The 24,942-nt window shown below is 36.3% G+C and overlaps 2 protein-coding genes across 2 annotated transcripts in view; both read right to left on the reverse strand.

The window, feature by feature from the left end:
• LOC105215085 (protein timeless) overlaps positions 1–15,414 on the reverse strand; it is a 46,194-nt gene extending 30,780 nt beyond the window's left edge. Inside the window, exons 1-2 of the mRNA XM_011188839.3 lie at positions 15,133–15,414; positions 12,990–13,233 (exon numbers count right to left, since the gene is read on the reverse strand). The gene's annotated coding sequence lies outside the window, so the exon portion shown is untranslated. The remainder of the gene's footprint in view (positions 1–12,989; positions 13,234–15,132) is intronic.
• A 6,750-nt stretch (positions 15,415–22,164) lies between these two features.
• LOC105215086 (trypsin-1) lies at positions 22,165–23,964 on the reverse strand. The gene is made up of 4 exons (XM_011188840.3): positions 23,814–23,964; positions 23,050–23,258; positions 22,866–22,900; positions 22,165–22,789 (listed from the first exon to the last, which is right to left on the reverse strand). Exons 1-4 carry the CDS (start codon positions 23,893–23,895, stop codon positions 22,234–22,236), a joined length of 882 nt encoding a protein of 293 aa, XP_011187142.2. The 5' UTR covers positions 23,896–23,964; the 3' UTR covers positions 22,165–22,233.
• Between the last annotated feature and the right edge of the window lie 978 nt (positions 23,965–24,942).

A 24,942-nucleotide genomic window follows, 5' to 3' on the forward strand; every position in this document is an offset into this window, starting at 1 on the left:
AAAGAAACGACTGTAGAAAGAGTCTATATCTTTCCTAGACATAGCTTTAGTAGTTTACGAGATATGTACAAAAAACTTAGTAGGGGGCGGGGCCACGGACGGACAGACAGACATCCGGATTTGAACTTTACTCGTCACCCTGATCATTTTGATATATATAACCCTATATCTAACTCGTTTAATTTTAGGACTTAAAACCAACCATTATGTGAACAAAACTATTATACAACTTTGTTGCGACAGTATAAAAACCGTTAATTAGAGTGGTGAAAATATTATGAGGCAAACGTATACTATATGATATCGGTAAACAAAGCCACGCCCATTTTTGAACAAATGCTCATATAAACCTGTTATTTCGTCAATCAAATTAAAATTAATATTTCTGGGGTTATTCGTTAGAGAGTTATCGCGCTTATAGTAGATTCGAAATAACTGTTATGTAGGAGAGGGTTACATCTCTATTGCTTTATGATCCATATTTAGCATACGTTAACTTGCCAGAGAGCAGGTCAGATCTATTTTTTCTAATTTCAAACCAACTATATTTCATTTTTACCCTCCCGAGTTTATTTCATAAAAGAGCGCATCAGATAGAGTTTTATATATTATATTCATATACATATTTATATACCACAAATGATAGCAAATGTACCGCAACGTGCTTGGCAATACATCAGCGAAAACTACAAAACAATAACAGTTATGCAGTTATAAAGCACTAGAAGTTATGAGTAGTTAATTCAGCTCTCAATACAAAGCTTCGCTCTCCCATGAGGCACGTGCAAGTGCACCGTGATTTGAGCAGGCAAACAAATGTGCTGTCCAGCATTTTTTAATGACAATTTTAATGATCTTTACTTACTTACATACGTATATGGGGTTTTACTTAAACAGTTACGTGGAATTCATATACATATATAATTTTATCACCAGCAGATAAAATTTCACGAAATCAGCAAAAGTTATGATTATATTATGTACATACACTTATATGATGTACATATATGTGCAGTAACGTCTCAAAATATATACTATACATACATGTCTACATATTATCTTTGAGATAATCAGTTAACGCCAACATTATTTGTTTATGATAATTATGACGAAAAAGTGTGAGGAAGTAAAAATATGATATTTATGAACTTAAAAAAAATTAGAAGCACGACAGAACGTTGAAAAATAGAGATTTCCGTAATTCCAAAATCTTAAGCGATTTAAGGAACATCAAAATTGGTTTCAGTTGGAATGAAGAAATATTAGAAAGAATTTGTTCACAGACTTAACCATGGCAATATGCTCATTTTGCTGAACAATCAAAGTAGTTCAGTAACTTGCAGGGTTACATGAGCAATGTCCATAGTATTATTACCAGAAGTTCCACTTAGATATTTGCAGAATGACAAAAAAGTTAATATTTTTTTAAGAAAAACACATTTAGATTTTTTTATTTAATATGGGTGATTTCGGGGACGATGATCCGAGAACAGTGATCTAATCCAGAAAATCCACAGCCCAATAGATTAAAGTTCATCGAAGGTTTTATTGTTTTGTGACACAGTGAATCTGTCGATAATGAACTTGAGTTTTTCTTGGACCTTTGGAATATCCCAATATCCATGAACATATGTTTAACATTTTCTATTTTTATCTTCAGAGAAGTTTTCATTATAAGCCTGCCTTTTGAAGGTTAGGTCTAACCATAAAAACCTAGACATGTCATTTCTAACGGATGATTCAAGTAGTTGTACTTTTTTTTGACAGATCACGCATGCGTTATGTCAAGCTGTCATGTTATTTTTGTTCAGTATTGTTTGGCATTTCATCATGGAAAGATTTACGTCTGAACAACGTTTACAAATTGTTCAACTTTATTACGAAAAATCACATTCGGTAAAGAATATCATCACCCATTTTGAGACCCAGCTTTTATTATTGGATAATTCGACCGAGTAGACCACGTCCAGCACACGTCAAGAAAATATAGCAGCCGTAGCTGACAGTGTACACGGAGACCGTGGAGAGTTGATGCGGCGCCGTTCACAGCAGCTCGGTTTGTTATCGCGTCATGATTAGGGATGGCAAAAAAATTTTTTTAATCGATTAAATAATCAAATGATTAATTGCAAGATTTAAAAAAAATAATTGCAATTAATGTAAAAAAATCGAGTAATCGATTAATTCCAATGTTTTCAAATAATACTAAATTGCATAAAGACCACCACCAAGTTTCAGGGCCGAATTTTGTATTATAATGCTCTATCACAGAGTCCGAGACATATCCTAAAAGAGAAAATGGTCTATATTTGAAGTTAAGTAGCACAATGGTATTAAATTTTTCAAAATATGTACAGCAATCTTAAAGTAAAAGAATTGCCTCTTACTTGAAAGACTATGTTTTGCAACTTTGCGTAAAAATAAAACCAATAAAATATAGGAGACTATATTCTTATTTCAGACATTCAAATTATGTTGGTATATACACAAAAACAAAAACGGAAATAAAATTCAAATATCGTATTAAAAATTCATTTGTCTTAGCATAAATGAAAATATATTTATTGAAGTCAAGAAAATTTATTCTCTGTTCAACCAAGTTTGAAGAAAAAGCAATTTCGATAAACGTTTTGTTGTCAAACGATTGCGTTTTTCGGTCGCAGTTGCACCCGATTTTGAGAAAAGCCGCTCAGCAGGTACTGAGGTACCAAGTAGATGACAATACTTTTTTGAAAGTCCGTACGGTTTTCATTTATTCCCAAGCATCAATAGTGTTTCGAAGCTGAAGGGCTTTCATTAATTGGTTTGCTGCTGCAACTCGGCATTTCAATCATGGTGTCAGTGTCATCATCACTTAGGGGAACATTGTCGTTACTCCTAGATTTCAGAGTCTAATTTGTACACATATATTTATATATAACTAGAAGAAATTTAAAAAGTAATACCGATTGCTCCAACTTACCACAATTTGCAGGCTACTGTTGCATGCTTTAATTTTAAATACGGCAACATATTTGATGTGTTATTAGAAAATTTTAAATTTTTGCAGCAAAGTTGACATTTAACGTAGTTATTGCTATTTTATTAAAAAAATGTCCACACTTCGCTTTTAACTGGCACCATTGCTCTTCAAACAACTGAACGTAAAATGCGTTTGACTTAACTGTAAATGCAGTGTTACCAGACATTCATTTGTTGATATTAAACTACGTTGACATATTAGAATTTAACTATGTTTACACCGTTTGCAATTTCGACCCCTGTAGCTAACTTAGATGAACATAAAATGTATTAAATTTCAAAATGCTGTTTGCGATTATTTTGCAATTACTCGAGTAATAGTCGAGTAATTAGAAAAGGTGTTTCGATGCAATTAAATCGTAAATTGAATGAAAATAATCGATTAATTTAATCAAATGATTAATCGTTGCCATCCCTAGTCATGATAACCGACTATTTGATGTCTGAAATTGAAGCTCGTAATCTTGGCGACATTTGGTTTCAACAAGACGGCGCCACTTCCCACACATCACTTCAATCAATAAATTTATTGAGCGAACACTACGTTGAGCAGATTATTTCACGTTTTGGGCCGTTCGATTGGCCACCAAGATCGTGTGATATCACACCGTTAGACTTTCCCCTGTGGTGATATAGTAAAGTCTAACGTCTATGCGGATTATCCCGCCTCGGGTCAAGCCTTGAAGCAAAATATCACGCTTGTCATTCGCCAGTTACCAGTCGAAAAGCTTGAACGAGTTAATCGAAAATTGGACTCAACAGATGGATCACCTGAGACGTGGCCGCGACCAACATTTCAAAAAGATAATCTTTAAAATTTAAATACCAAAGAATGTTCTTTCGATTCATAATAAAGAGTCCTCGTTTGAATTTTGATTTTTCTGTGTTTTTACTTTAATAAAGTAGGAAACCTCAAAATGGATTATATATTATAAAGGGTTTTTTCGATAAGAGCACAACAAAAGTTGTATCATCTATGACCGTCGTTTGCTGTCCCTATCGGTCTACTTTTGTAGCGTTCTATTGAAAAACTCTTTACATAGCCTCGTACTAATATTTTCAAGTATATTAAGCATTTCAAAAGCCATTATAGAATTTATAATATTGTTCCATGGGAAATAGGCGTGGCTGTTGTGTCAGTACATTATACAAGTGATTTGTAACAGCTTTGTTATATACAAATGTAGAGTAGGGCGGTGCTTGAGTAGGTGTAACCTAAAATAATGACTAATTGATTTCACTTATTCTAGTGTGAAGACCATTGCCTAATTGAAACACATTGTATATGTAAAACTTGAGGGCAATTAAAATTCTCTTAAAATTAAATTCATAAATGGATAAAGGCTGGAAAAAGCTCTCATGTTACTGCAAAAGATTTCAGGCCTATTAGCCTCTCCTCGCTGGAGAGGCTCATGGATCTGTACATAAGGGGAAAAATCACCAGAAATAAACTTATTAAAGCTCAACAAGCCTACTGTAAGGGTAGGTCGGTGGACACCGCCTTACACTCTGTAGTGTCGTGGATAGAAGAAGCCCTCTTAAATAATGATTACGCGGTAGGTACCTTCCTCGATATCGAGGGGGCCTTTAATAATGTTAGACCGGAAGCGGTCATTGGTGCATTAGACGATTTTGGGGTAGAAGCGAACCTTAAGCATCTCATCTAAAGTCTGCTCAGCGACAGAACTGTCTTTGCAGAGTGGGGAAGTGCAAATGCGCTTCGGACTGTAAATAGGGGTACCCCGCAAGGCGGCGTTCTCTCCCCTTTGCTCTGGATCCTGGTAGTTAACGACCTACTGGGGGAATTTGAAAATCAAGGCTGTCGAGTGACGGCCTATGCTGATGATGTAGCCCTTTTGGTTAAAGGTAAATTCCTGAATACCGTTTATGAGATGACCCAAGGTTACCTAGAAGTGGTTACCCGCTGGGCGCATAGAAGTGGCTTGGCCATAAACCCGAGTAAAACGGAACTCGTCTTATTCACTAGAAGATATAAAATTCCTATTGCAACTTTCCCCTCATTGGGAGGCTCCAGTCTGCAACCAGCGGACAACCTGGGGCTTATTCTTGATAGGAAGCTCTCATGGAAGCCGAACATTGAGGAGAGGGTAAGAAAGGCTAACGCTGGTCAACTACCAGTACTTGTGCAGTGGCGAGGTCCTTTTGGCCCTCTGTGGAACGTAAGCGGTCCTTTCAACTGCTTTCTCTGGACAGGGTCCATCTTAGCGTCATCATGGGTGTGCTTACTGGACATTGTCCAATGGGTAGCGGTGCGGTGAGACTTGGGATCATGACAGATGCAAGTTGGCAAAGCTGTATGGAGGAAGGCGAGATGGAATCATCTAAGCATTTCCTTCTTCATTGTCCAGCTTTTGCCAGACTGAGGTTGGAACACCCCGGAAGGCCCTTTCTCGGCGATCCTAGCGAGTTGGCTAGAATCGTTAGTAGCCGTCTTAAGAAATTTGTATCGGATTCCAAGCGTTTTGCTGAATCCTAAAGGTCTTTGATCCACAGGGAGTTTTATTGGTATCACAATGGACAGCGCCAAGGCTGTCTAAGTGAGATATTCTGTTTTTACAGAGATCTGCCTACTAACCTAACCTAACCCTAACCTAAATTCATAAAAATAAAAAAAAAAATATTTTTTAGATGCATATTCCGGATTTGTTTTTGCAATTTCATGATCATATAGTTACAAGTATGTAGTAAAACTTTTAAAACTAATCACGACATCCTATTTAAAAAGAAACCCTTATATAAATTATTCGAGGAAACATTCTTTTCACACATGCATACATACACTTAAGAAATCATAACGTGCAGCTAAATATTTCAATAACTACTAAGTTCCCAACCTAACAAAGTATTCCACTTACACAATCAATTCGTCGACACACGAATGTCACACAAATCAAGCCATGCAGGTATGGCAACAACAAGTAGCAGCTGGAATGAAACGTGATAAGCGAGACAAGCCCACATGCATATACTATATAAAAATCTATATGTGCTTGGGAATATGAATATGTACGCTAATATGGACACGCAACATGAATAAATCGTATGAGTAGATGCTTTTGTACAATCTATACTTTGGCTTTGTTGGTACGTAATCACTGGTATAAAATAAGCAATGATAACAATGGCCTATGAAAAAATAACGAACACACCCCTAAAAGTATGCTGCAGCAAACGAAAAATAGCATACATTTCGGAGAAAAGCAGTGGAAGACATTTTTAATACATATATGTAATGAATATTTGTATGTATGTAACCAAAAGTAGCAGTACATGGAAGCTAAGTTGGTCGTGAGGGGTGTTCTTAGTTTAATAGTTGTTGAATCTTCGGTTGAAACTTCCAAAGCCGAAAAACGATGGATTTAGAGCGCAAAGGAAGAAGTATTGAGTGGCAATTCCCAAAACAGCCGGTGCTACGCTACCGGATTTGGAGTTTTTTCGACGATCTAACCAAGTTTGGGTTAGTTGTACGTCATTAGAGCTACTTCTTTCAGCAGGGCTGCTCTATATCCTTCTACTCCGAGCTGGCATTGAAGCCAACCCGTGGCTTGAGGTATTTTTCTGCAGCGTATGCGCCAAGAGACTCCATCCAAATTCCACTTCGATGGATGGAGCCATCTAAGACCTGTTCCGGCCTTAAGAACCATTGGGAGTGGACCAAATCGTTATGTGGTCCCATGCTGTTGACGCACCACTGCGACTACAGCCTCTACGGCAGTGCAACTTGCATCTCTACCCTCAGGGAGTGGCCAACTTAGGGCCCGTACTGCCCTCAGGAGCTCAACTAGACAACATGACTCCCTAATGAGTGGAGATACATAGAAGCTTTTAAACTAGTGACCGATCTATTTTTTGAGAAGCTAGTAGCTAAGGCTCGGTATATAAATCAAACCCCAGACTGATTGGGTATGTAAAGATGATTCCCAAACATATACAGGGTTAAGTTGTAAACACTTTATTGCGGGTGTGCTTATCTTCTCTCGAGAAGAGAATGTTTTGATCTTCTAATCTAAAGTCGAAACCTTTGTCAAGATCATGAATCATTTATGAAGTGAGGAAATATCACATTACCAAATGTCGCTCAACTCTATACCAATAGATCGAGTATACCATGTAATTAGGGCCCTCATAGTTATTCTAGAGCTGGTTTGGTTATCTTGGAACCGGGATTTTGCTGAACCTCAAGTAATTATTGTTCCTTTTCCTAGATCACTGAGAAAATCGGCAGATGGTCAGTACTCCAATTAAGCAAAGGTGAGTGTGGGATCCATTGAGAAGCTCTGACTGAGCTGAATTGAAAAAACTCTCAGTCTCAAAGAGCTCTCTCTTTTTTTCTCCCCTTATTTTAAGCTATCTTGAACACATGTGAAAGTTATGGTCGCAAATTAAACGAGTTATAGCCTCTTGATACCTTTTGATAAGTTTATAAGCCTCCAGTCATACCTAGCGCATTCCCACTGGTTGCATACAAACAAAAGCTTTCAAGACTCCTCGTATCAAAACAAAATTCTACCGAAAGCTGTGAATGACTGCTGTAGACGATTATAGATTTCCATTCTTATTTTATTTGTCCGTTTTTTTTCCACTCCGCAATACTCACTCGTGTTATAATCAACACGACCATGAGCAGCCCGTGTGTCCGACGCATGTGACCATTGCAATGCGTTCATTGTCGCAGCGACTGCATGCACTGCTTAGCTTCAAACTAACTGCCACTGCTGCTGCTGTTGCCACTGATTGTGTAAACACTTGAGCACGCAGACATACGCACACGACGGTGGCACACGGACCTATGTAGTTGGTAGTGGAAGCTCACATTGGCTTGCACATTCGTCGAAATGTGCAACGTTCTCAGCGAGTCGCGCGATTGGCATCGTGCAGACGAAGCGTTTTGCAAACGGATGTCGCTGCTGCTGGTGAGTGTATGGTTGAGTTTGGGGGTGTGTGTGTATTTGAACGTGATGGCGTGCTTGTGTGCGATGGGGCCTTGAGCTACTAGGCAATCGCCGACAATGGACCAAACACAAGCCAAACCTATTATTACGTGGATATTTTTAGCTTTTGTGCGCGTAAGCGCTTAGGATAAACGTGGAGGAGGAAGACTTACGTGTGTCGTGCCTCCTGAAGAGTGTTTGAGAAAATGCAATCACTTGTGGGTGCATGCATGTATTTATGTATATATAGATTCACATGTGTCAAATTGATATACATACTTACACATACGTATATAGATATATTCGTACTATTGATTTCGACTTAATGTGTTTGAGCGCTAATCACCTAAAAATAGATCTATTCCACTGTTGCATGCAACAGACTGAAAATGAAATGATAAAACACTGTGTTCGAACGGAAATTATTGACCTGCCTACTTTACTTACATGACAGTTAAAAAAAAGAATTAATCTCTCAAAAAAACCTGGTTTGTGGGACGTGTGTGTGCCAATTGTGTGTTCTGTTAACTGTTTTGAAGATAATCTCATCAGTGTTGAGCATTATTTTGCTATTCGCTTACAAATAACGGTACTTTACATGAATTTATTTCTACTCATATTGAAAATTACTTAGAAAGCTTTAGGAAAAAACTGACTCAACTGAGCGTGTGACTTACTCTTCTCATAAAAGCTCTTTTTTATTGATTTTCTGTGGAGATTTTACAATTTATTTATCTTTTTGAACTTAAATATGTTCTCAAAAACCTCAGGAGTATCGTCAGTTTTGATTTTAATAACGAAATTTTCAAATTTTACTTGGGAGACTGGTTCAAATTTGAAGAAATATACTAATATACTTTTGCTCTTCTGGTCAAGAAGAGAGAGGGATGATAAAAGTAGAAATACATTTGGAGTACATTTTCATTAACAAATATTCAAATACAAGATATGTTCAAAAAATAACGGGAATTTTAATTTTTTGAAAAAATGATTTCTTCATTCGTCTACATTAATGTTGTCGCCTTCGAAATAGTACCCATTCGTTATCATGCATTTATGCCAGCACTACTTCTAAACAGTCGAAACACTTCTCAAACTCGATTTTTGGGAGAGTCTTTGGCTCTTTCAGAGACAAATAAGCAACGTATACAGCAAAGAATTTTAGCGTTCTTCGTATTTCAATAAAAAAATTGATAATTATAATTCAAATCCTTGAAATTTTAAACTTTACAATTCCCGTTATTTTTTGAACACACCATGTATACGTTATATTTTATATTTCTTAAATCTGTGATAGTGGGATTTTGAAATTCGGAAGTTAATAGTCTTATCACGAAAAATAGAATATAATAGAGAATATTGTTTAAGAAATTTTGGGAAAATTCGTCATTTGGTTGTTAAACCTCTATAAAGATAGAGGTCACGTGACTCATGCAAGTGGACATACATATGTACGAGTATTTTCTATAATTTTGGGATCACTCTTTCAAGTAAAGTGAATTTTCCCCTTTTTTAATTAATCTACTATTTTTGGAAAAAATTCATATAAACTACTTTTTTTTATCATTCCAGGTGAGTACTTGTGACGTAATAAATTATACAAACAACAGCAATGTTCAGACATTATAAAACGATTTTTCGCTAATCATATATACATATATAGATATACGAGTATGAATGGAATCAATGCACGTAACGAATTTTTTGCAACTCGATATGACTAACGAGTAAGCAAAATGGCAACGAAAGGTGAATGCTTGGGTATGTAAATTTATTTTCAAAGAACTAAATAAGGGCGGGATGAGTCTAGAGGAGATTTGGGAAGTTTACTACGCAGTTTTAGAAAAAAGGGTTGCCAACTTGTCTCAAATTAAAAAAAAAATACTTATATTGAATTACAGCTGAACTTCCATAACTTGAACTACTCTAACTCGAAGTTCTCCATAATTCGAACTATTGAATTGGCAATAGAAGTCAAAATTCATATAAATTACATTCTGTAACTCGGAAGTCTCTCTAACTCGAAGTTTTTTTGTGGATTATGGTGATTCGAGTTAGAGAAGTTCCACAGTATTTTATAATTCAAAAAAATATGATTAGTTTTCCAATTGGGTATATATGTGTCAAATCAGATGGCAACGTCGTTATTTTGATTTTTCATAAATTTTCGAAGAAATCTCTTAAGGATCATTATTCTCAACCAATCCATCCAAACATTTAAGATCTTCCCCAAAAAATTATTGAAATTCAAGAAATATGTATTCCATCAAATTTTACATATCTATCGTACGCACATGGGTCAGTCCAAGCGTACGCGCCTCTCAAGGTCTGTTGTAAACAAAACACACCCCTTTTTTCACGAAATCACAAACGTGTTTTATGTCTGTTTTTGATAGGCGTAGTAAATGCATTTTGGAAACGTGTTTTGGCTGCTTCCTTATTGTTGTTGCTCACACACTTTACGCATAGCGGTAAAGTTGTTGTATCGGTGACTTATACAATAGCCAACATTTGGGCTTACAACTTACTGTCAGCAACAGTTTGTTTTCCTGTCGAAACTGTCTACCGGAGACACACATCCATCAATCAATGTCAGCAAAATGCAACGGTTGGAAAAATTATGCAAACTAATCAGAAATTAGGGCAATTTAAAGAGATTTGCTTTATACTAATAAACCCAACAGGTGTGTTATGAAAAGCTTAAGAGAACTGTTCATTCACCTTAGGGTTTGCAGAATCCTAATTCATTTGAAGCTGTGTAAGACTTGAAAGCTTTAAGCAAACTTTTTTAGCTTTGATATAGGGTTAGAGGTTAGGTTTAGAGACGAGTTAAAATCCGGTTGTCTGTCTGTCCGAATTAGCGAAATCGGTCCACTGCCACGCCCAGAAAATGGCGAAAACCGAAAACACATAAAGTGTCATAACTAAGCCATAAATAAAGTTATAAAAGTGAAAATTGGTACAAAGGATCGCACTAGGATATTAGGATGGCATATTTGGATGTAATTTTTTTGGGGAAGTGGGCGTGGTCCCGCCCCCAAATAAGTTGTTTGTATATATCTAAACAAACTAAAATTTCTGCAGTCACACTTATGGGTCAAAAAACCATATCTCAGGAACTACTCGACCGATTCGAATGAAATTCGGTATATAATATTTTCTTGACACCCCAATGACACGTGTGGAAAATGGATATAATCCAATCGGTTCACAACCACGACTACTTCCCATAGAACTCAATTTTGATTCCATCTCATTCCTTCACTTTATAATATAATATACATAAGGAACCAATGAAAATAGTGGAATAAAACTTTACACAAATACTGTATATGATCTGTGGCATTGTCGAAATCAGACTATAACTTTTCAATGCCCCCGATATAGAATATGAAGAACTCAGTGCCTGATGGTAATTTTTCACCGAAAATATCGGTAAATCTCTCAGATATCTTAATGTAGTTCAGAGGGAATCTTTTTCTTTTAATAATGGATCTCTATACCGAAAATGGCTAAAATCGGGTCATAACTTCCCCTAGCTCCCATATACCTAATTATTTTTCAAAAATACGATGAGCTTAATAGCTTATAAGTCAGTTAATATGTGAAATATCTTAGCCAAATTAATTGAGATAAATTGAAATCGGTCTAGGAATTACATCAGCCCTCATACACTATATACATATGATGATTTTCGTTTTTCTATTGGTCTTTATGCCGAATTTATGGCTCAAATTGTATGTTAACTTAATAAAATTAGAGCAATAAATTGCGAGAGTATAAAATGTGCGGTTGCACCCGAACTTAGCATTTCCTTACTTGTTTTCAAATGAATGCGAATATGCAAATAGGAGTATACTCAGCTAGCATGAGTACTAAAATGTGTTTACTTCATTCATTGATGCTATGTTGTACATAACCAAACATATTTACATTTTTATTCATATACACACATCCGTTTCCCTCAATGTCATTCGTTTCAATAATATTTAACAGTTACGAGAGTTTTTTTTTCTCTCAACTATGGTTTTCGAAATGCTTAAGATTCCTTTTCATGAATTTGAAATTCTGATTGATTTTTACTTCACGAGATACATACTCGTATGTGCTTATGTGTACAAGGATGGCAGGCACGTACACATTGCATATACATATATGTATCTATATTTGCTTGTAGATGTGTAAATTTACGTATTTACGTAAGGAAAGCATAGTTCAAATTTTATAAATTGAGTAGTGCACAGTGCGATCATTAGTTGTAAGCAATGGAATATTCTGAAATCAGTGATTATTTGAATAGTGATTAAAAGATTATTGAATAAGAGTAATTCTATTTATATACAAACGCTCAATTAAGGTTCGACACTCAGGTATTTCATCCGCCATTTTGAATTTTGAAACACCAACACACCGGAATTATAATTAGCGACCCCGAAAAACGCTGTGTAACGAATTTCAAGTCAATCCGATGAATTTAAAAAATCGGTTTCCGCCATATTGGTTTATGTCAAAACTCTGATCTGAAGGAGTTAAATGGAGCTCGGATTCAGCGACCCAAAACATAAGGAACGCATGGTGGGGATCTAACAATTTTTTATAGCTGTGTATTTATTAACCGACAATTGAATCATTCGGCCAATTTCGGCATTTGTAATTAAAAACCCATATAAAGTATTAATTAACATTAATAACAATATAAATTATGAAAAATCAAGTTCTATAAAGTATTCAAATGATTTCATTCAGCAAATAAACACAACCTGAAATTCTCGGCAAGTTTATAAATAACCCAGCAAGGGTTTGATTAGATTTTTGTAGCTTTTGCAAATAAGAATCAAAATTTTAAATTGCTGAAAAGATTCTACATTTGTTGATACTTAAGAGAAAGCTTCATATTAATCAATAGTGAATGATGGGATCCATATAAATTCTATCGATATTTCTTTAATTAATTATTACTGTATTATAAACAAGTACTAATATCTCTTATCATAATCTTAAAATAACAAAACTTACCGTTACTATCAATTTTATCACACTGTTCTGCGTAATACTATTGGCCTCGTTCAAAGCAAAAATTTGTAATCCAAATTAGTGATGTTTTCTTCACTTTTTATTTTATTTTGATTTTTATTTTTCTTTATTTCTTTTTTTTATTTTATTTCTCTCTTTATTTTGTTAACTTTTCCTTATTGTATTGAGTAGTTTATAATACCACATGCAGGCAGCGCACTAAATGTTCATTCAGCGAAAAACAGTTCTATTCAGAAATATGTAAATTAGAAATACGATTAGCATTTATATAAACACATTTAGTATGCGCGTTTTCCCATTGCGGTAAATAGTGAGTAATGCAAAAGCTGTTGAAAAGCTCTCTAAGAGTTCACAACGTTTGGCGGCGGTAGTAAAAAGCACGGCACACGATGTTTTACGAAATCAAATTATCATTTTCACATTTTTATTTGCTGTAATTTGATTTATTGCTAACTAATCACATTTAAATGGTCATTAATGTTTGTTCTCTTGGGTTGTTTTTTGCTTTCCGTGCGAAATGTTTAGTGAACATATGACGTGGTTTGAGTAAAAGCTTCTTAAAGTGCATAATCAGTGATTTTCCAGTTGAGTTTTTTTGAAAGTCTAGCTGGAATGTCTAAAAATAGCATGAAATGATGATATGTCTATCTAAGTGACACTAAAAATAGTCGCTAATTTATTTTTATTTGATGAATCTATTTGATAAGCAAAATCACAACTAAAACCGATGTTAGAATAATTAAGCCTCTAATGCTAATTTTTAGTGGATAAATGGTAAATACTGCTATTAAATTTAATTTGAGCTCATAAATGTCTCTTTGAAAGTACTCTTTCCCCCTACAAGTGATGACAGTGGTCTGTGATCTTAAGATCTTACTTAGTGATTACCTTTCTTCTTCACACCTTTTCGTACATAATGGCTTCAAAAAACTCAGCTTTTATCACAACGTTTATTCCTCAGTCTTTAGAATTTCGTACCTAAAAAGTAGTCTCTTACTAAATCGACCTTCGATCCAGCAGACGTTCAGATTTGATTTAAGAAATCTTGTAGCAAGTTGAATTGATCTTCGAAAATCAGAAAAAAGTATATCTTTTAACATATTCTACGTCAATAACGCATTATTAACTGGTAACAACCCTAATATGTGTATTTTAGGCTTGATATGTCAAAATTACCAGAATTTCTATGATAGGCTTTCAATTGAATTTGTTTTGGTAAAGACATTTACGAAGAACGAATCACAATTGAACAACCGAACTATTTTAGAATAGTAATGACGGATTTCACCATTTCAAACCGCCTGTAATGATTTTGGAAATAATGAAAATAATCATAATGGTAATGGTAATGTTAATTGTAATTGTAATGGTAATGGTAATGATAATTGTAATTGTAATGGTAATAATAGTAATGGATAATATAAATAATAATAATAATGGTAATTGTAATGGTAATGATAATTGTAATGGTAATGGTAATTGTAATTGTAATTGTAATAATAGTAAAATTAGGTATTGTTGCTTTCTTTTTATTTAACATCTACCTCATTATGAAAAACTAACCTAATCTCTCACTAATTCAAAAACAATTCACAAATATATTTGCTTTCGGAAGCTTTCACCTTAATTACAAGATCTTGTCATTTCTGCGTGCTGCAAAAACATTTTTATTTCGCTTGAATAACACTGTTTACTGTAAATCACTTAAATTTTATTCTCCTCTCTCAGCACTTAATTGTTTTTCAAATTTTTGTCCAGTCCACTGTACTAAGCACTCAAGCTTTTGACGATTTTCGTTTCAATTACAGTGAAGCTTTTGCAAAATTGCAATGCCGACATTATACTAACCAACCAAATGTTGTATTTAAGTAATTAGTTGTTTGTGTTTTATGTATTTTATTTGCTTTCAATTGTTTTTCATAGTACAAGGATACACAGATATATCCGGAGAATTTATACTCTTTCGATTCCACAGATGTATGTCCACAAGTTTAAGTTTTTCCATTAAGTGCACAAAACACTAGTTCTAACAACGTACTAAACGCTTCATAAGCACCACGTCCCTCCGCGCGCTCTCTTACTACCGCCACCTCCGCCTTCGCCAGCGTCGCACTTAAACACTTACACAACAATTTTACGAGCTAGCGATTATATATACGCTGCATTGAGACTCGTAAGCGATAATGTGAAATATTTGTTACACTATATAACGGCACTTCCGTTGTAAATTTAAGTATTTGTAGAATTTTTTTTTTTGCTGAGAATTTAAGAATGTTTTTTTTTTTTTTGCAAAATTGAGATTTTCTCTTTCACTTGTTGAAATAAATTTTACTTTTCGAATATTTATTTTGAGAATTTGTTGACTTTTGCGCACAGGCACATCCGTCCACGGCGATAGTTCGCGTTCTAGTGAGTTATGCTTAGAGTCGTGAGAGCACTATTGGCGCTGCGAAATTGCATTTACCCAGCGAGCTCACATGCAATTACATGAGTCTAAGCGGGGGAAGAAGGGCAGTCAGCGGTGCGTTCGTGCATTGTGCAAAGCTTGATTCTACTTTTTAGCGAGCACAAAGACTACAAACACACACACACACCCACATTACCGCCGCCGCGCTGAGAGCTTTTTGCCGGCTACACAATCAATCCATCTATTATGCCGACTTCGTTTGGTATTCGGCATTCGCTATCCCACTTCAACTTGCGGCACGTTATGGAAAACGTTCTACGAAGTTGGCTGTGCGCCTGCTCGGCTCACGTGTACACGAAACGTGCGCACGTTTGGTGAGCTTAATAAACAACTACCGTTGCAACAGTAGCAGCGGCAGCGGCAGAAGAAATGCGAATTTCTAACAAATAATAACCATTATTTTTTTTCCGATTCTTCTTTACATTGTTTCGCTCTCGCGCGTGTGTGGGTGTGTGTGTGGAAAAGTTTTGCACTTACTCGTTGGTACCCGCAACTCGCAAGACGCGGTGGCGGAAGTTGACATTGATTGTGGCGTGTTGACAATAAGCAAGCGACATTGTTGCCGTTATAACTGTAGCGCGTCAAAAGAACTTAAGCAGGCTATGGGGTGAGGGTGGTCAGTTAGCGCAGGGCTTACATATTCAAACAAACGAGTGAACCAAATACAATGCTCTTTTAAGTTAGTGGAAAAATTCTTAGAACTTTAATGACTTCAGCGGATACATCTGTTGCGCACAAAAATGTTTAAATTTGCTTTATGTTCATTCTTTAAGTGGGTTCCAGAGGCTGAGAACAAGGGTATATTTACAATTTTTTTTTATATCCACAATCATATATTTCATTTAAACATTTCAGTATTCATATTTAAACAGTATTTTGAGAGATTTTTATTTAAAAATTCCAAAAACTCAATCCCTGGCACTTCATCTCCCATGACGTGTCCAAAAAAAGGTGTTGCCGTGGACAAGATAACTCATGATTGGTTTATCCGAAATCTGTAAACCAAAAATATTTCGATAGTAAATGGATAAATCTATTTAATGAACGAAGGAAAAAATAAAATATTGAAATTTGAATTTTAGACAGAATTTTTAATAAAAACTCACTTTTTTGGTCAAATTTTCGGCTTATATTGCCTCGAAAAAAATAGTTGTAATACAATTAAACAAAAAGTCCTGCTTTCTAGTTAATGAAAATGTTTTTTTTTTTTGAAGAATTGTGCAAAATTTTAAACAAAACCAATTCATAACTTTTCGAGAAATCGTGTTCACCGACTTGAAAAATTGAGTTTTGAGATAAACGATTTTATAGTTTTACATTCATACTGACGTGGCCTGATGGGCGAAACTTCTAAAGGGTATATCTCTTAGAATATTACTTGTAACGATTTAATATTTTTGAAAATAATAAGACAAAAAAAATATTTTCAAAACATTGAAATTTTTAAACCCACTCCTTAATTTATATAAGCACTAACTAATCCCACGATCTTCGAACATTCTGTCGGAGGTATGATGTTGGACCAAAGTGATAAGTGTTATTTTATTATAATTTAACAATTATTCTGCTTTTCGTAGCCTGCGTGATGAATTCAACCAATTAGAGATCTTCAAAATCGGTCCAGTAGTTCCTGAGTTATAAATAGTGTAGCTAGCCGGACTTTCTTTTGTTTATAAGGATGACATTCTACAGAAAGCCTCGTGTTTGAAACCTGTTATTGTATTAAAAATGTGAACCTTTATAAAAATTGTTTATGAAATTCAAAGAGACCAAAGATTTAATGAACAAGGATATATTATACTCAAGCGTTCCAAGGTTTTGAATTCTATTAAACTCCTGAAGCAATATAGAATAAAACAAACTCTGATACACTTTCCAGCACATAGCAAAAAAGGCAAATTAAAGCAGTGTCCAACAAAGATCTTCGTGGAACTTGGGACCTGTAACAATCTTTATCTCATAATTGTTAAAAAACTTACTAGGCTTGCATTTGCCACGGACCCATAAATAAATTGTTTGGAAAATATATTGAAACATTTTTATTTGGAATTAGTTCTCTTAGACTGCGGCAAAGGTCGCTGTCAGACTCAGAGACGCTGGCTACATGATCGGCCCCAAGCAGGGGCATTCTGAAATTCACAGTCGGTTCGACTGATTGACTACTTAGACCACTGCACCGCGGAACCCTAGAGGTTTCTTCTCTGCACATATACCTACGAGGTATATGTGGGAAAGTAGAAGTCAATGGAGGAGAAGTGCAGTCAGCTTTTTCACGGATGGATCGAAGCTAAGGGGAAAGGTGGGAGGGGGAGTTTTCTGCAGAAAGCTTTCTATCAATACCAGCTTTAGGCTACCTGACCACTGTAGTGTCTTCCAAGCAGAGGTCGCTGCGATCAAAGTAGCAGTGGACGCACAGCTTCGTATGGTGACCTCTTTTAGAAAGGTATGTATTTGCTTCGACAACAGGGCGGCTATACTGGCATTGGAATCGATGACAGTACGCTCTGTGCAAGTTAAGGAGTGTCTTAGATCCTTATCAATAGCTTCCAGCTATTTTGCAATCCGACTAGTGTGGGTACCCGGTCACCGCGGGATCGCTGGTAACTATATAGCGGACAAGCTTGCAAAGGAAGGGTACCCTAGCTACATTGACGTCGGAATGGGAGCGCATTTGTAGTCCATGGTCCACCTGCGCAAGAGCGCTGGACATGCAGACTACGCATGAGCTCGTCAAACGCTGGTTAACTACCAGTACTTGTACAGTGGCGAGGTCCTTTTGGCCCTCTGTGGAGCGTAAGCGGTCCTTTCAACTGCTTTCTCTGGGCAAGGTCCATCTCAGCGCCATCATGGGTCCAATGGGTACCCATGCGGTTAGACTTGGGATCGTGGCAGATTCAAGTTGCCAAAGCTGTATGGAGGAAGGCGAGATGGAATCATCTAAGCATTTCCTACTGCATTGTCCAGCTTTTGCCAGACTGAGGTTGAATAAGCTAGCGAATTGGCTAGAATCGATATTACCAATCTTAAGAAATTTGTAACGGATTCCAAGCGGTTTGCTGAATCTTAAAGATCTTTGATCCACAGGGAGTTTTATTTGTACCGCAATGGACAGCGCCAGGCTGTTTAAGTGAGATCTTCTGTTTTTGCAGAGATCTGCTTACAAACCTAACCTAACCTAACATAGTTCTCTTAGAACGGCCTGTTTAGAATCGTTTTCTTTCATAGAAGTACATGCATTCAGTGAACCGTATTGAGTTAGTTTTGTAAGTTCATTTGGATAACTCTTCTCAATTACATATACATAGGTAGAGCCAATTCCATTCTACATCCGGTTCGAGAATAACAAAAAATAAGAGTTTTTTTATCAAATAAGAAACGTTTGAAGCCTGCTAACAATATTGGAATCAGCTGAAAGATAATTGGATACCCTCGGGTACTCCAAAGTAATGATATATGGTAGACATATTGTATGGCAAGCCGGATCTAGCAACATTTTTCCAACATATACATACCAAAAACAATGCAAGTCGAGGTGTACGTTCTACCAGATGTAACATTTACAGAAAGCACTTTACATTTTTCAACAACAAAAATACCTAAATCATTAAATCACTCACCACAACTCCATACGTAACTAAAAATGTCTCTAAATGAACTGAGAACAATATATAGACAATGCAAGATATTTATTTAATCAGCTCCGTGTATTACGTTAACATTAGCTAGAGGTAAACATTCGATTATAAGTGCGATTGCTTTACCTAATACAATATGCATATGTGTCTCTATGCAAAAAACTTAAAAACGAGCTTTTTTACCTCTCCTCATCTCTCATCACACCCCCTCAATAAGTTCCAACTTTTGTTTTGGCCTTCGCATTGTCTATTTGTGTGTTTTTCTCTGTCGTTTTCTTGTAAATTCACCAGTTTGTTTATATTTTTATTGTTATTTGTTTTGTCATATCATTCGCTTTCGCGTTTTGCAGCTGTTTGTTATGTGAACATGAACATTCTAAGTAGGTGTTAGTATATGCTTTCCATAATCATATCAATATGTAATTGCACTAGACTTTCATATATGTACCGCTATATTATGCGCATGTGCATGTATAATATATCTACTTTATTAGAACACTTTTTTTTGGTAGCATTTTTCCGTCTACGTTCCCAGCTTCTAATCGGCGACATCTAGACGATGTCATCATGAATATTCCGAGAATTTTTTTCTAAGTAAAATTAATAGATTTTTAATGCTCTCATTATGACGTTGTTGATTGTGTGATATTTTACATACTTCCGGCATACTTCTCGCACCATTCTACAAAAAAAAAAATTAATCAAACGCACTTTGGATCTTTCAATAAGTCCTTTTTGTAAGGATCTTTGGACTGTGGGAGTATTTATCAAATTTAAATTCACGGATAAGATCATTTACGGATAGATCTGAACTCTCATATGACTCCATAAAGACATTGTTATGATAAATATATATCTCTGTATATAGTGACTACTCTACCGGTTCGTCCCTCGTAATTTGAGGCGATCTAATGGAACTAATTATTATCCAGGAGTAACATATTCGGTTCATTCTCTCACATCCAGCTGTATAAAAAAGTAACAGGCCGCGGGTATCTCATATAATCGGTATATGCGATATACACTATGAACCGATCTCATCGAGATATATCATTTAATATACGAGAAATTTAAAATGATATTCCCATACATGGAGGTAAAGGATGATCCATTTCGAGGTTCCCTACTTGTTTCAAGAAAATACACAGAAACTTCAAATTTAATGGGGAATGTTTATTATCATTCGAAAGAACATTCTTTGGCATTTGTTTTTTTTTTAAGATTATCTCTTTCAAATGTTGCCCGCGGCTACGTCTCAGATGGTTCATCCGTTGAGTCCAATTTTCTTTGACTCATTCCAGCAATTCGACTGGTAACTGGCGAATGATACGCGTGATGTTTTGCGCCAAGTCCTGAATCGAAGCGGGATTGTCCGCATAGACTTTAGACTTTACATATCCCCACAGGAAAAAGTCTAACGGTCCCAACCAACGGTCAACCGCCCAAAAAGTGAAATTATCTGCTCACCGAAGTTTTATCTCATTAAATCCATAGAATGATGCGATGTGTGGGAAGTGGCGCCGTCTTATTGAAACCAAATGTCGCCGAAATCAAGAGCTTCGATTTCAGACATCAAAGAGTCGACTATCATGTTGCGATAACGGTCGTCATTGACGGTTACGTTCTCACCGGCATCATTTTTGAAGAAATATGAACCGATGATTCCACCGGCCCACAAATTACAACAAACCGTTGTTTTTCTGGATGAAATGGTAGCTCTTGAATCTCATCAGGTTACTCTTCGTTTCAAATGCGCCAAATTTTGCTTGTTTACATACCTATTGAGCCAGTAATGGGCCACATCTCTGAACAGAATGGCTCGAAAAAATCGTATCTTCTTAGAACTTTTCAAGAGCCCATAGAGCGAAGCGATGTCGCTTGGGATGGACGAGCGGCTTCAGTTCTTGCACAAGCTGTATCTTGTACAGGCTATTGATAATCGTTCTAATACCATATCTCTATTCAACTTTAGCTTTAGTAAAGTATCATTACAGAACGGTTCTTCCTTCTTCATTATTGTTTACTCCTTGCACTTTATGTTGGTTATAACACACAAAATGAGTATTACGAGTTATTGTCTTACACATTTAACCAATTACCTAATCGCCTAATGGCTTGTTGACTTCAAAATATTTGCACTAAAAACTTTAAGTTCCGTAAAGTTTCTATTGAAAATGGTATAAAAGGCACTGCGCTTTAATATCTATTGCGTTTAAAACTTTACGTATGACTTTACTGCTACGTCAGTCTCTGTGACGTAGTTCGCCTCTCAATCTCTCGCAGTGAGGGCGAATTATTTTAATTTAACTTTTAACATTGACATTCAGAAGCATTGTTGTTGTACTTCTACAGTTGGTCAACGAGTTCTTTGATGTAATTCCATGCACAACAACAAAGAGTACAACAAATGTTTATATAAAAGTTATGTACATATATGTACGTATGTACCTACTTACATATTGGGTTGGCAAATATCTCCCCTCCGCCTTTTTGCTCTTTATTCAATGCTTTATAAACGGTGATGTTACGGTGATCGGATTTAGTTCAAATATGCGCCGTTTCATTCGATAATATGTTTTCATCTAGAGGGCAATTTCATAATAATAAATAATGGGTCGAATTCGTTCAGTTTCAGCACCATATCGCTGGCGTTGATTCGGTCCAGAAGGCTTTTTTTCGTCAAATCATGTGGTACCCAAACATCAAGCTTTTTTGTGTATCCAGCCTACTGCAGATAGTTTAAAATTGATAGATAATTATGAAATCTTGTGAACTGATCTCTGCAACTACTAGCTGTTCTGACAGCCAAGAAATACTTGACTCAGTCTCAAACGACCAACTCGCACATAGATAAAGGCTGATTGCCAGGGAACTTAATTGGAATCAGCCACACAGATTCAACTTGAATGTCCTAAAACGTCTGATATTCCGAGAAGTCTCGTCTAGTCGTATGCAGTCGTACTGAACAGATTGTTAGACTCGTTAAGAAGAATTATTTAATTTCATTTTTTTAATAAAACAATTCAAAGTTTTATTCAAGTTCTACGAACCATAAACATGTTACATTAAGAAGTAAGGAATCCCTGCCAGTTTTTATAATAAATCCCTTCACAAATAACCCGATTTAAACATCACTATGCTGCTTTATCCAATCACGCGCAAATTGCACACGTGAATACACACCAGGATATTCGGGCCGAGCACAACCATAACCCCATGATACGACACCCACGAGCACACCATCCTTGGTAATCAATGGACCACCTGAATCACCCTGGCAAGCATCCTTGCCACCTTCCAGATAACCAGCGCAAACCATACGTTCTGTAACGCCACCAAATTGTTTGTATTTCTCCGAGCAGAGTTCGTGATTGAACAGCGGCACTTCGGCTTGACGCAACCATTGGCGTGATTCGCTGGCATTCTGTGTATTTCCCCAGCCGGTCACGTAGCAGATATCGCCATCCATAAATTGATCTTTCTCTTCGGGTAATTTGATGGGTTTTTTATTGTCCGAATACTGTATTTCCTTCTCCAGATGCAGCAACGAGAAATCATAGTCGACATTCGAGTAATTGAATTTCTCATGCTGTACAATCTCTTTAACACGCAGCAATTGACCACCGGTAGATGCCTCTGAGGAGCCGATGCGTACCTTCAACTTCTCGGCGGTTTTGCCGCTAAAGGAATAGAATTAGGAAAAATATGTTTAAAAAAGTTGGACTGATTAACAGGTTTTCATTGGAGGAAACTTACGCAGTACAATGAGCTGCTGTGAGAACCCAGCGAGGCTAAAAAGAGAATAGGTGTGGATATTAAATCAGTATGGATTAAAGAAAGTACTCGTATTATAGGACAGACCAAAAGTTTAGATCCAGAAGTGATGCTTCCCTCAGAGCTTTTTGTTTCAAGACTAATTTTGAACTTTCTCACAACTTACCGCTATTATAGAACCGCCGCAAATATGTCCACCACTTGTCTGCAACGAAATCTGATGTGGTGCATCTGTAATATTCACTTTGTAGCCGCCTACAATGCGTCCGTCTAGGCGTGGTCGGGGCAAAAGTTCATCGGAGGGTAAAGCTCCGTCATCCACACGTACCACATTCATTTCTTGACCATTCTTCAGTGGTTGCGGTATAATGCAAGCTAGAAGAGGTGAAGATTTAAGAAAATAGTTAAACATAACCTCAGCTCCGATTAAATAATAAGCTCTGATAGTTTTTTTTTTTTTGGAATTATAGTATGAAAGTCAAAAGTTAGAAAGCACTCTCGAATAATTTTGACCAAGTAAGACCAAAGTAACTCCTGCTTTAGAACTAGAAGGCATTTGGATATAATTTTATGATTCGAAAGAACCAGCCATCAGCTTTGGATTTTAAACATTGCCATATCCAAGGTCTTAACCCATATTGAAATGTTTACTGGATCATCAAGTCAAGTTTTGATATTGGATCGATCGAGAATGACGTTAAATAATTGAAACCGAACACTTAATAGGCCTGTAAGCCTCAACACCGGTGCTAATTTGAATGTATTTCCGGTTCTTTTCCACTTTTCAGAAAATATACCTTATTGGAGTCCCCAATAGACCTTAGATTTTAAAGATTTTGAAAGGTACCTCCTGGTATGCCTTCGTAGTTGTAAGGGACTACCTACAATCTATTTATTTATTTATTAATCTGTTGACCCAAATATACACACCTCCGGCTCGAACTTCCAACGTTAATCCACATAGCACAAAATAGGTGATGGCTAATGAAAATGTCGTAGTTTTCCGCAACATGTTTCTCTTTTTTTGAAATTCTTTGAAACAAAATTAATTTTCAATATCACACCAGACAAGCCAAGAACACCAAACAGAAACCGAACCGAAGACTAACTGTGCTATCGGTTGGTAATCGGTGTACCTTATATAGCACAGCAATGCTTGCACCCAACAAATCTAGAACCCATTCATTCTAAAATCGCGTTCATGTTTCTTTTTTGCTGCCTCTAATCACTTGGCGCGACAATCTTGACCGCCCATGGCTTTATAACACCTTGCCTCACCAGCCGCTATCTATAGTGAAGCATAGACTAGTTAACAAGACTATACTAGCTTGCAGAATGTAGGTGACTTTCGTTTGTTTGTATGTATATGGTACATTTAGATATGATTCTAATGAGCACCACTCGACTCGCTGGGCCACGCTGAACCCCTGTGTTGGCACTGCAACTGGAAATTGGGCCAATGAAGCAGTATGCAGCTGAGGGGTGGCACTAGCAGACATAATAACTCCGATGCGCCACTCGAAAAGTAACAGTGCAATCTAACTGTTGTTTGCAAAGCTTTATAGCCATATTGATAATCTAACCAGTTGAAACGAGTGAAATTAATTGTCTAACAATTTTGCAATGAGCACAAAGTCAATAAATTGACAATAACTCATAAATCAAGCAAATATTTATGTATAAATATAGATTAAGACCATGCGCCTTCATTTGAAGTTAATTGGAAGACACTCGCCGTTACTTTTATTGTGGGTTCATTATTAAGACCTATCAATGTTTTCTAAAATGCGGTCAGGCGAGATCAACCCATAGGCCGGGACACAAAAACTATAATGATGGTAAAGGTCTTTTATGTTATAAAAGAAGTCTTTTGAATATCTTCCCAATATCTGAACTAATTCATTTACTTCCCTTTGTCCTGACCATGACCTATCTCCAAACGACTGTTCGATCTTTATGAGAATATTTTATCGTGTCAATTTTTAAGAGACCATAAATCTTCCTCAAAACCTCTCTCTCGAAAACTCCCAGTGCCATCTCATCGGATATTGACATCGTC

This window comes from Zeugodacus cucurbitae, chromosome 3 (genome assembly GCF_028554725.1).
Source record: "Zeugodacus cucurbitae isolate PBARC_wt_2022May chromosome 3, idZeuCucr1.2, whole genome shotgun sequence".
NCBI classification, from domain to species: domain Eukaryota; kingdom Metazoa; phylum Arthropoda; class Insecta; order Diptera; family Tephritidae; genus Zeugodacus; species Zeugodacus cucurbitae.

Coding starts and splice junctions, on each gene's coding strand:
- LOC105215086 (XM_011188840.3), bottom strand. CDS start 23,895: ATGTTGCGGAAAACTACGACATTTTCATTAGCCATCACCTATTTTGTG. Junction 22,901..23,049: donor GCGGCGGTTCTATAATAGCG/GTAAGTTGTGAG, acceptor TTCTCTTTTTAG/CCTCGCTGGGTTCTCACAGC. Junction 22,790..22,865: donor ACAGCAGCTCATTGTACTGC/GTAAGTTTCCTC, acceptor CTATTCCTTTAG/CGGCAAAACCGCCGAGAAGT.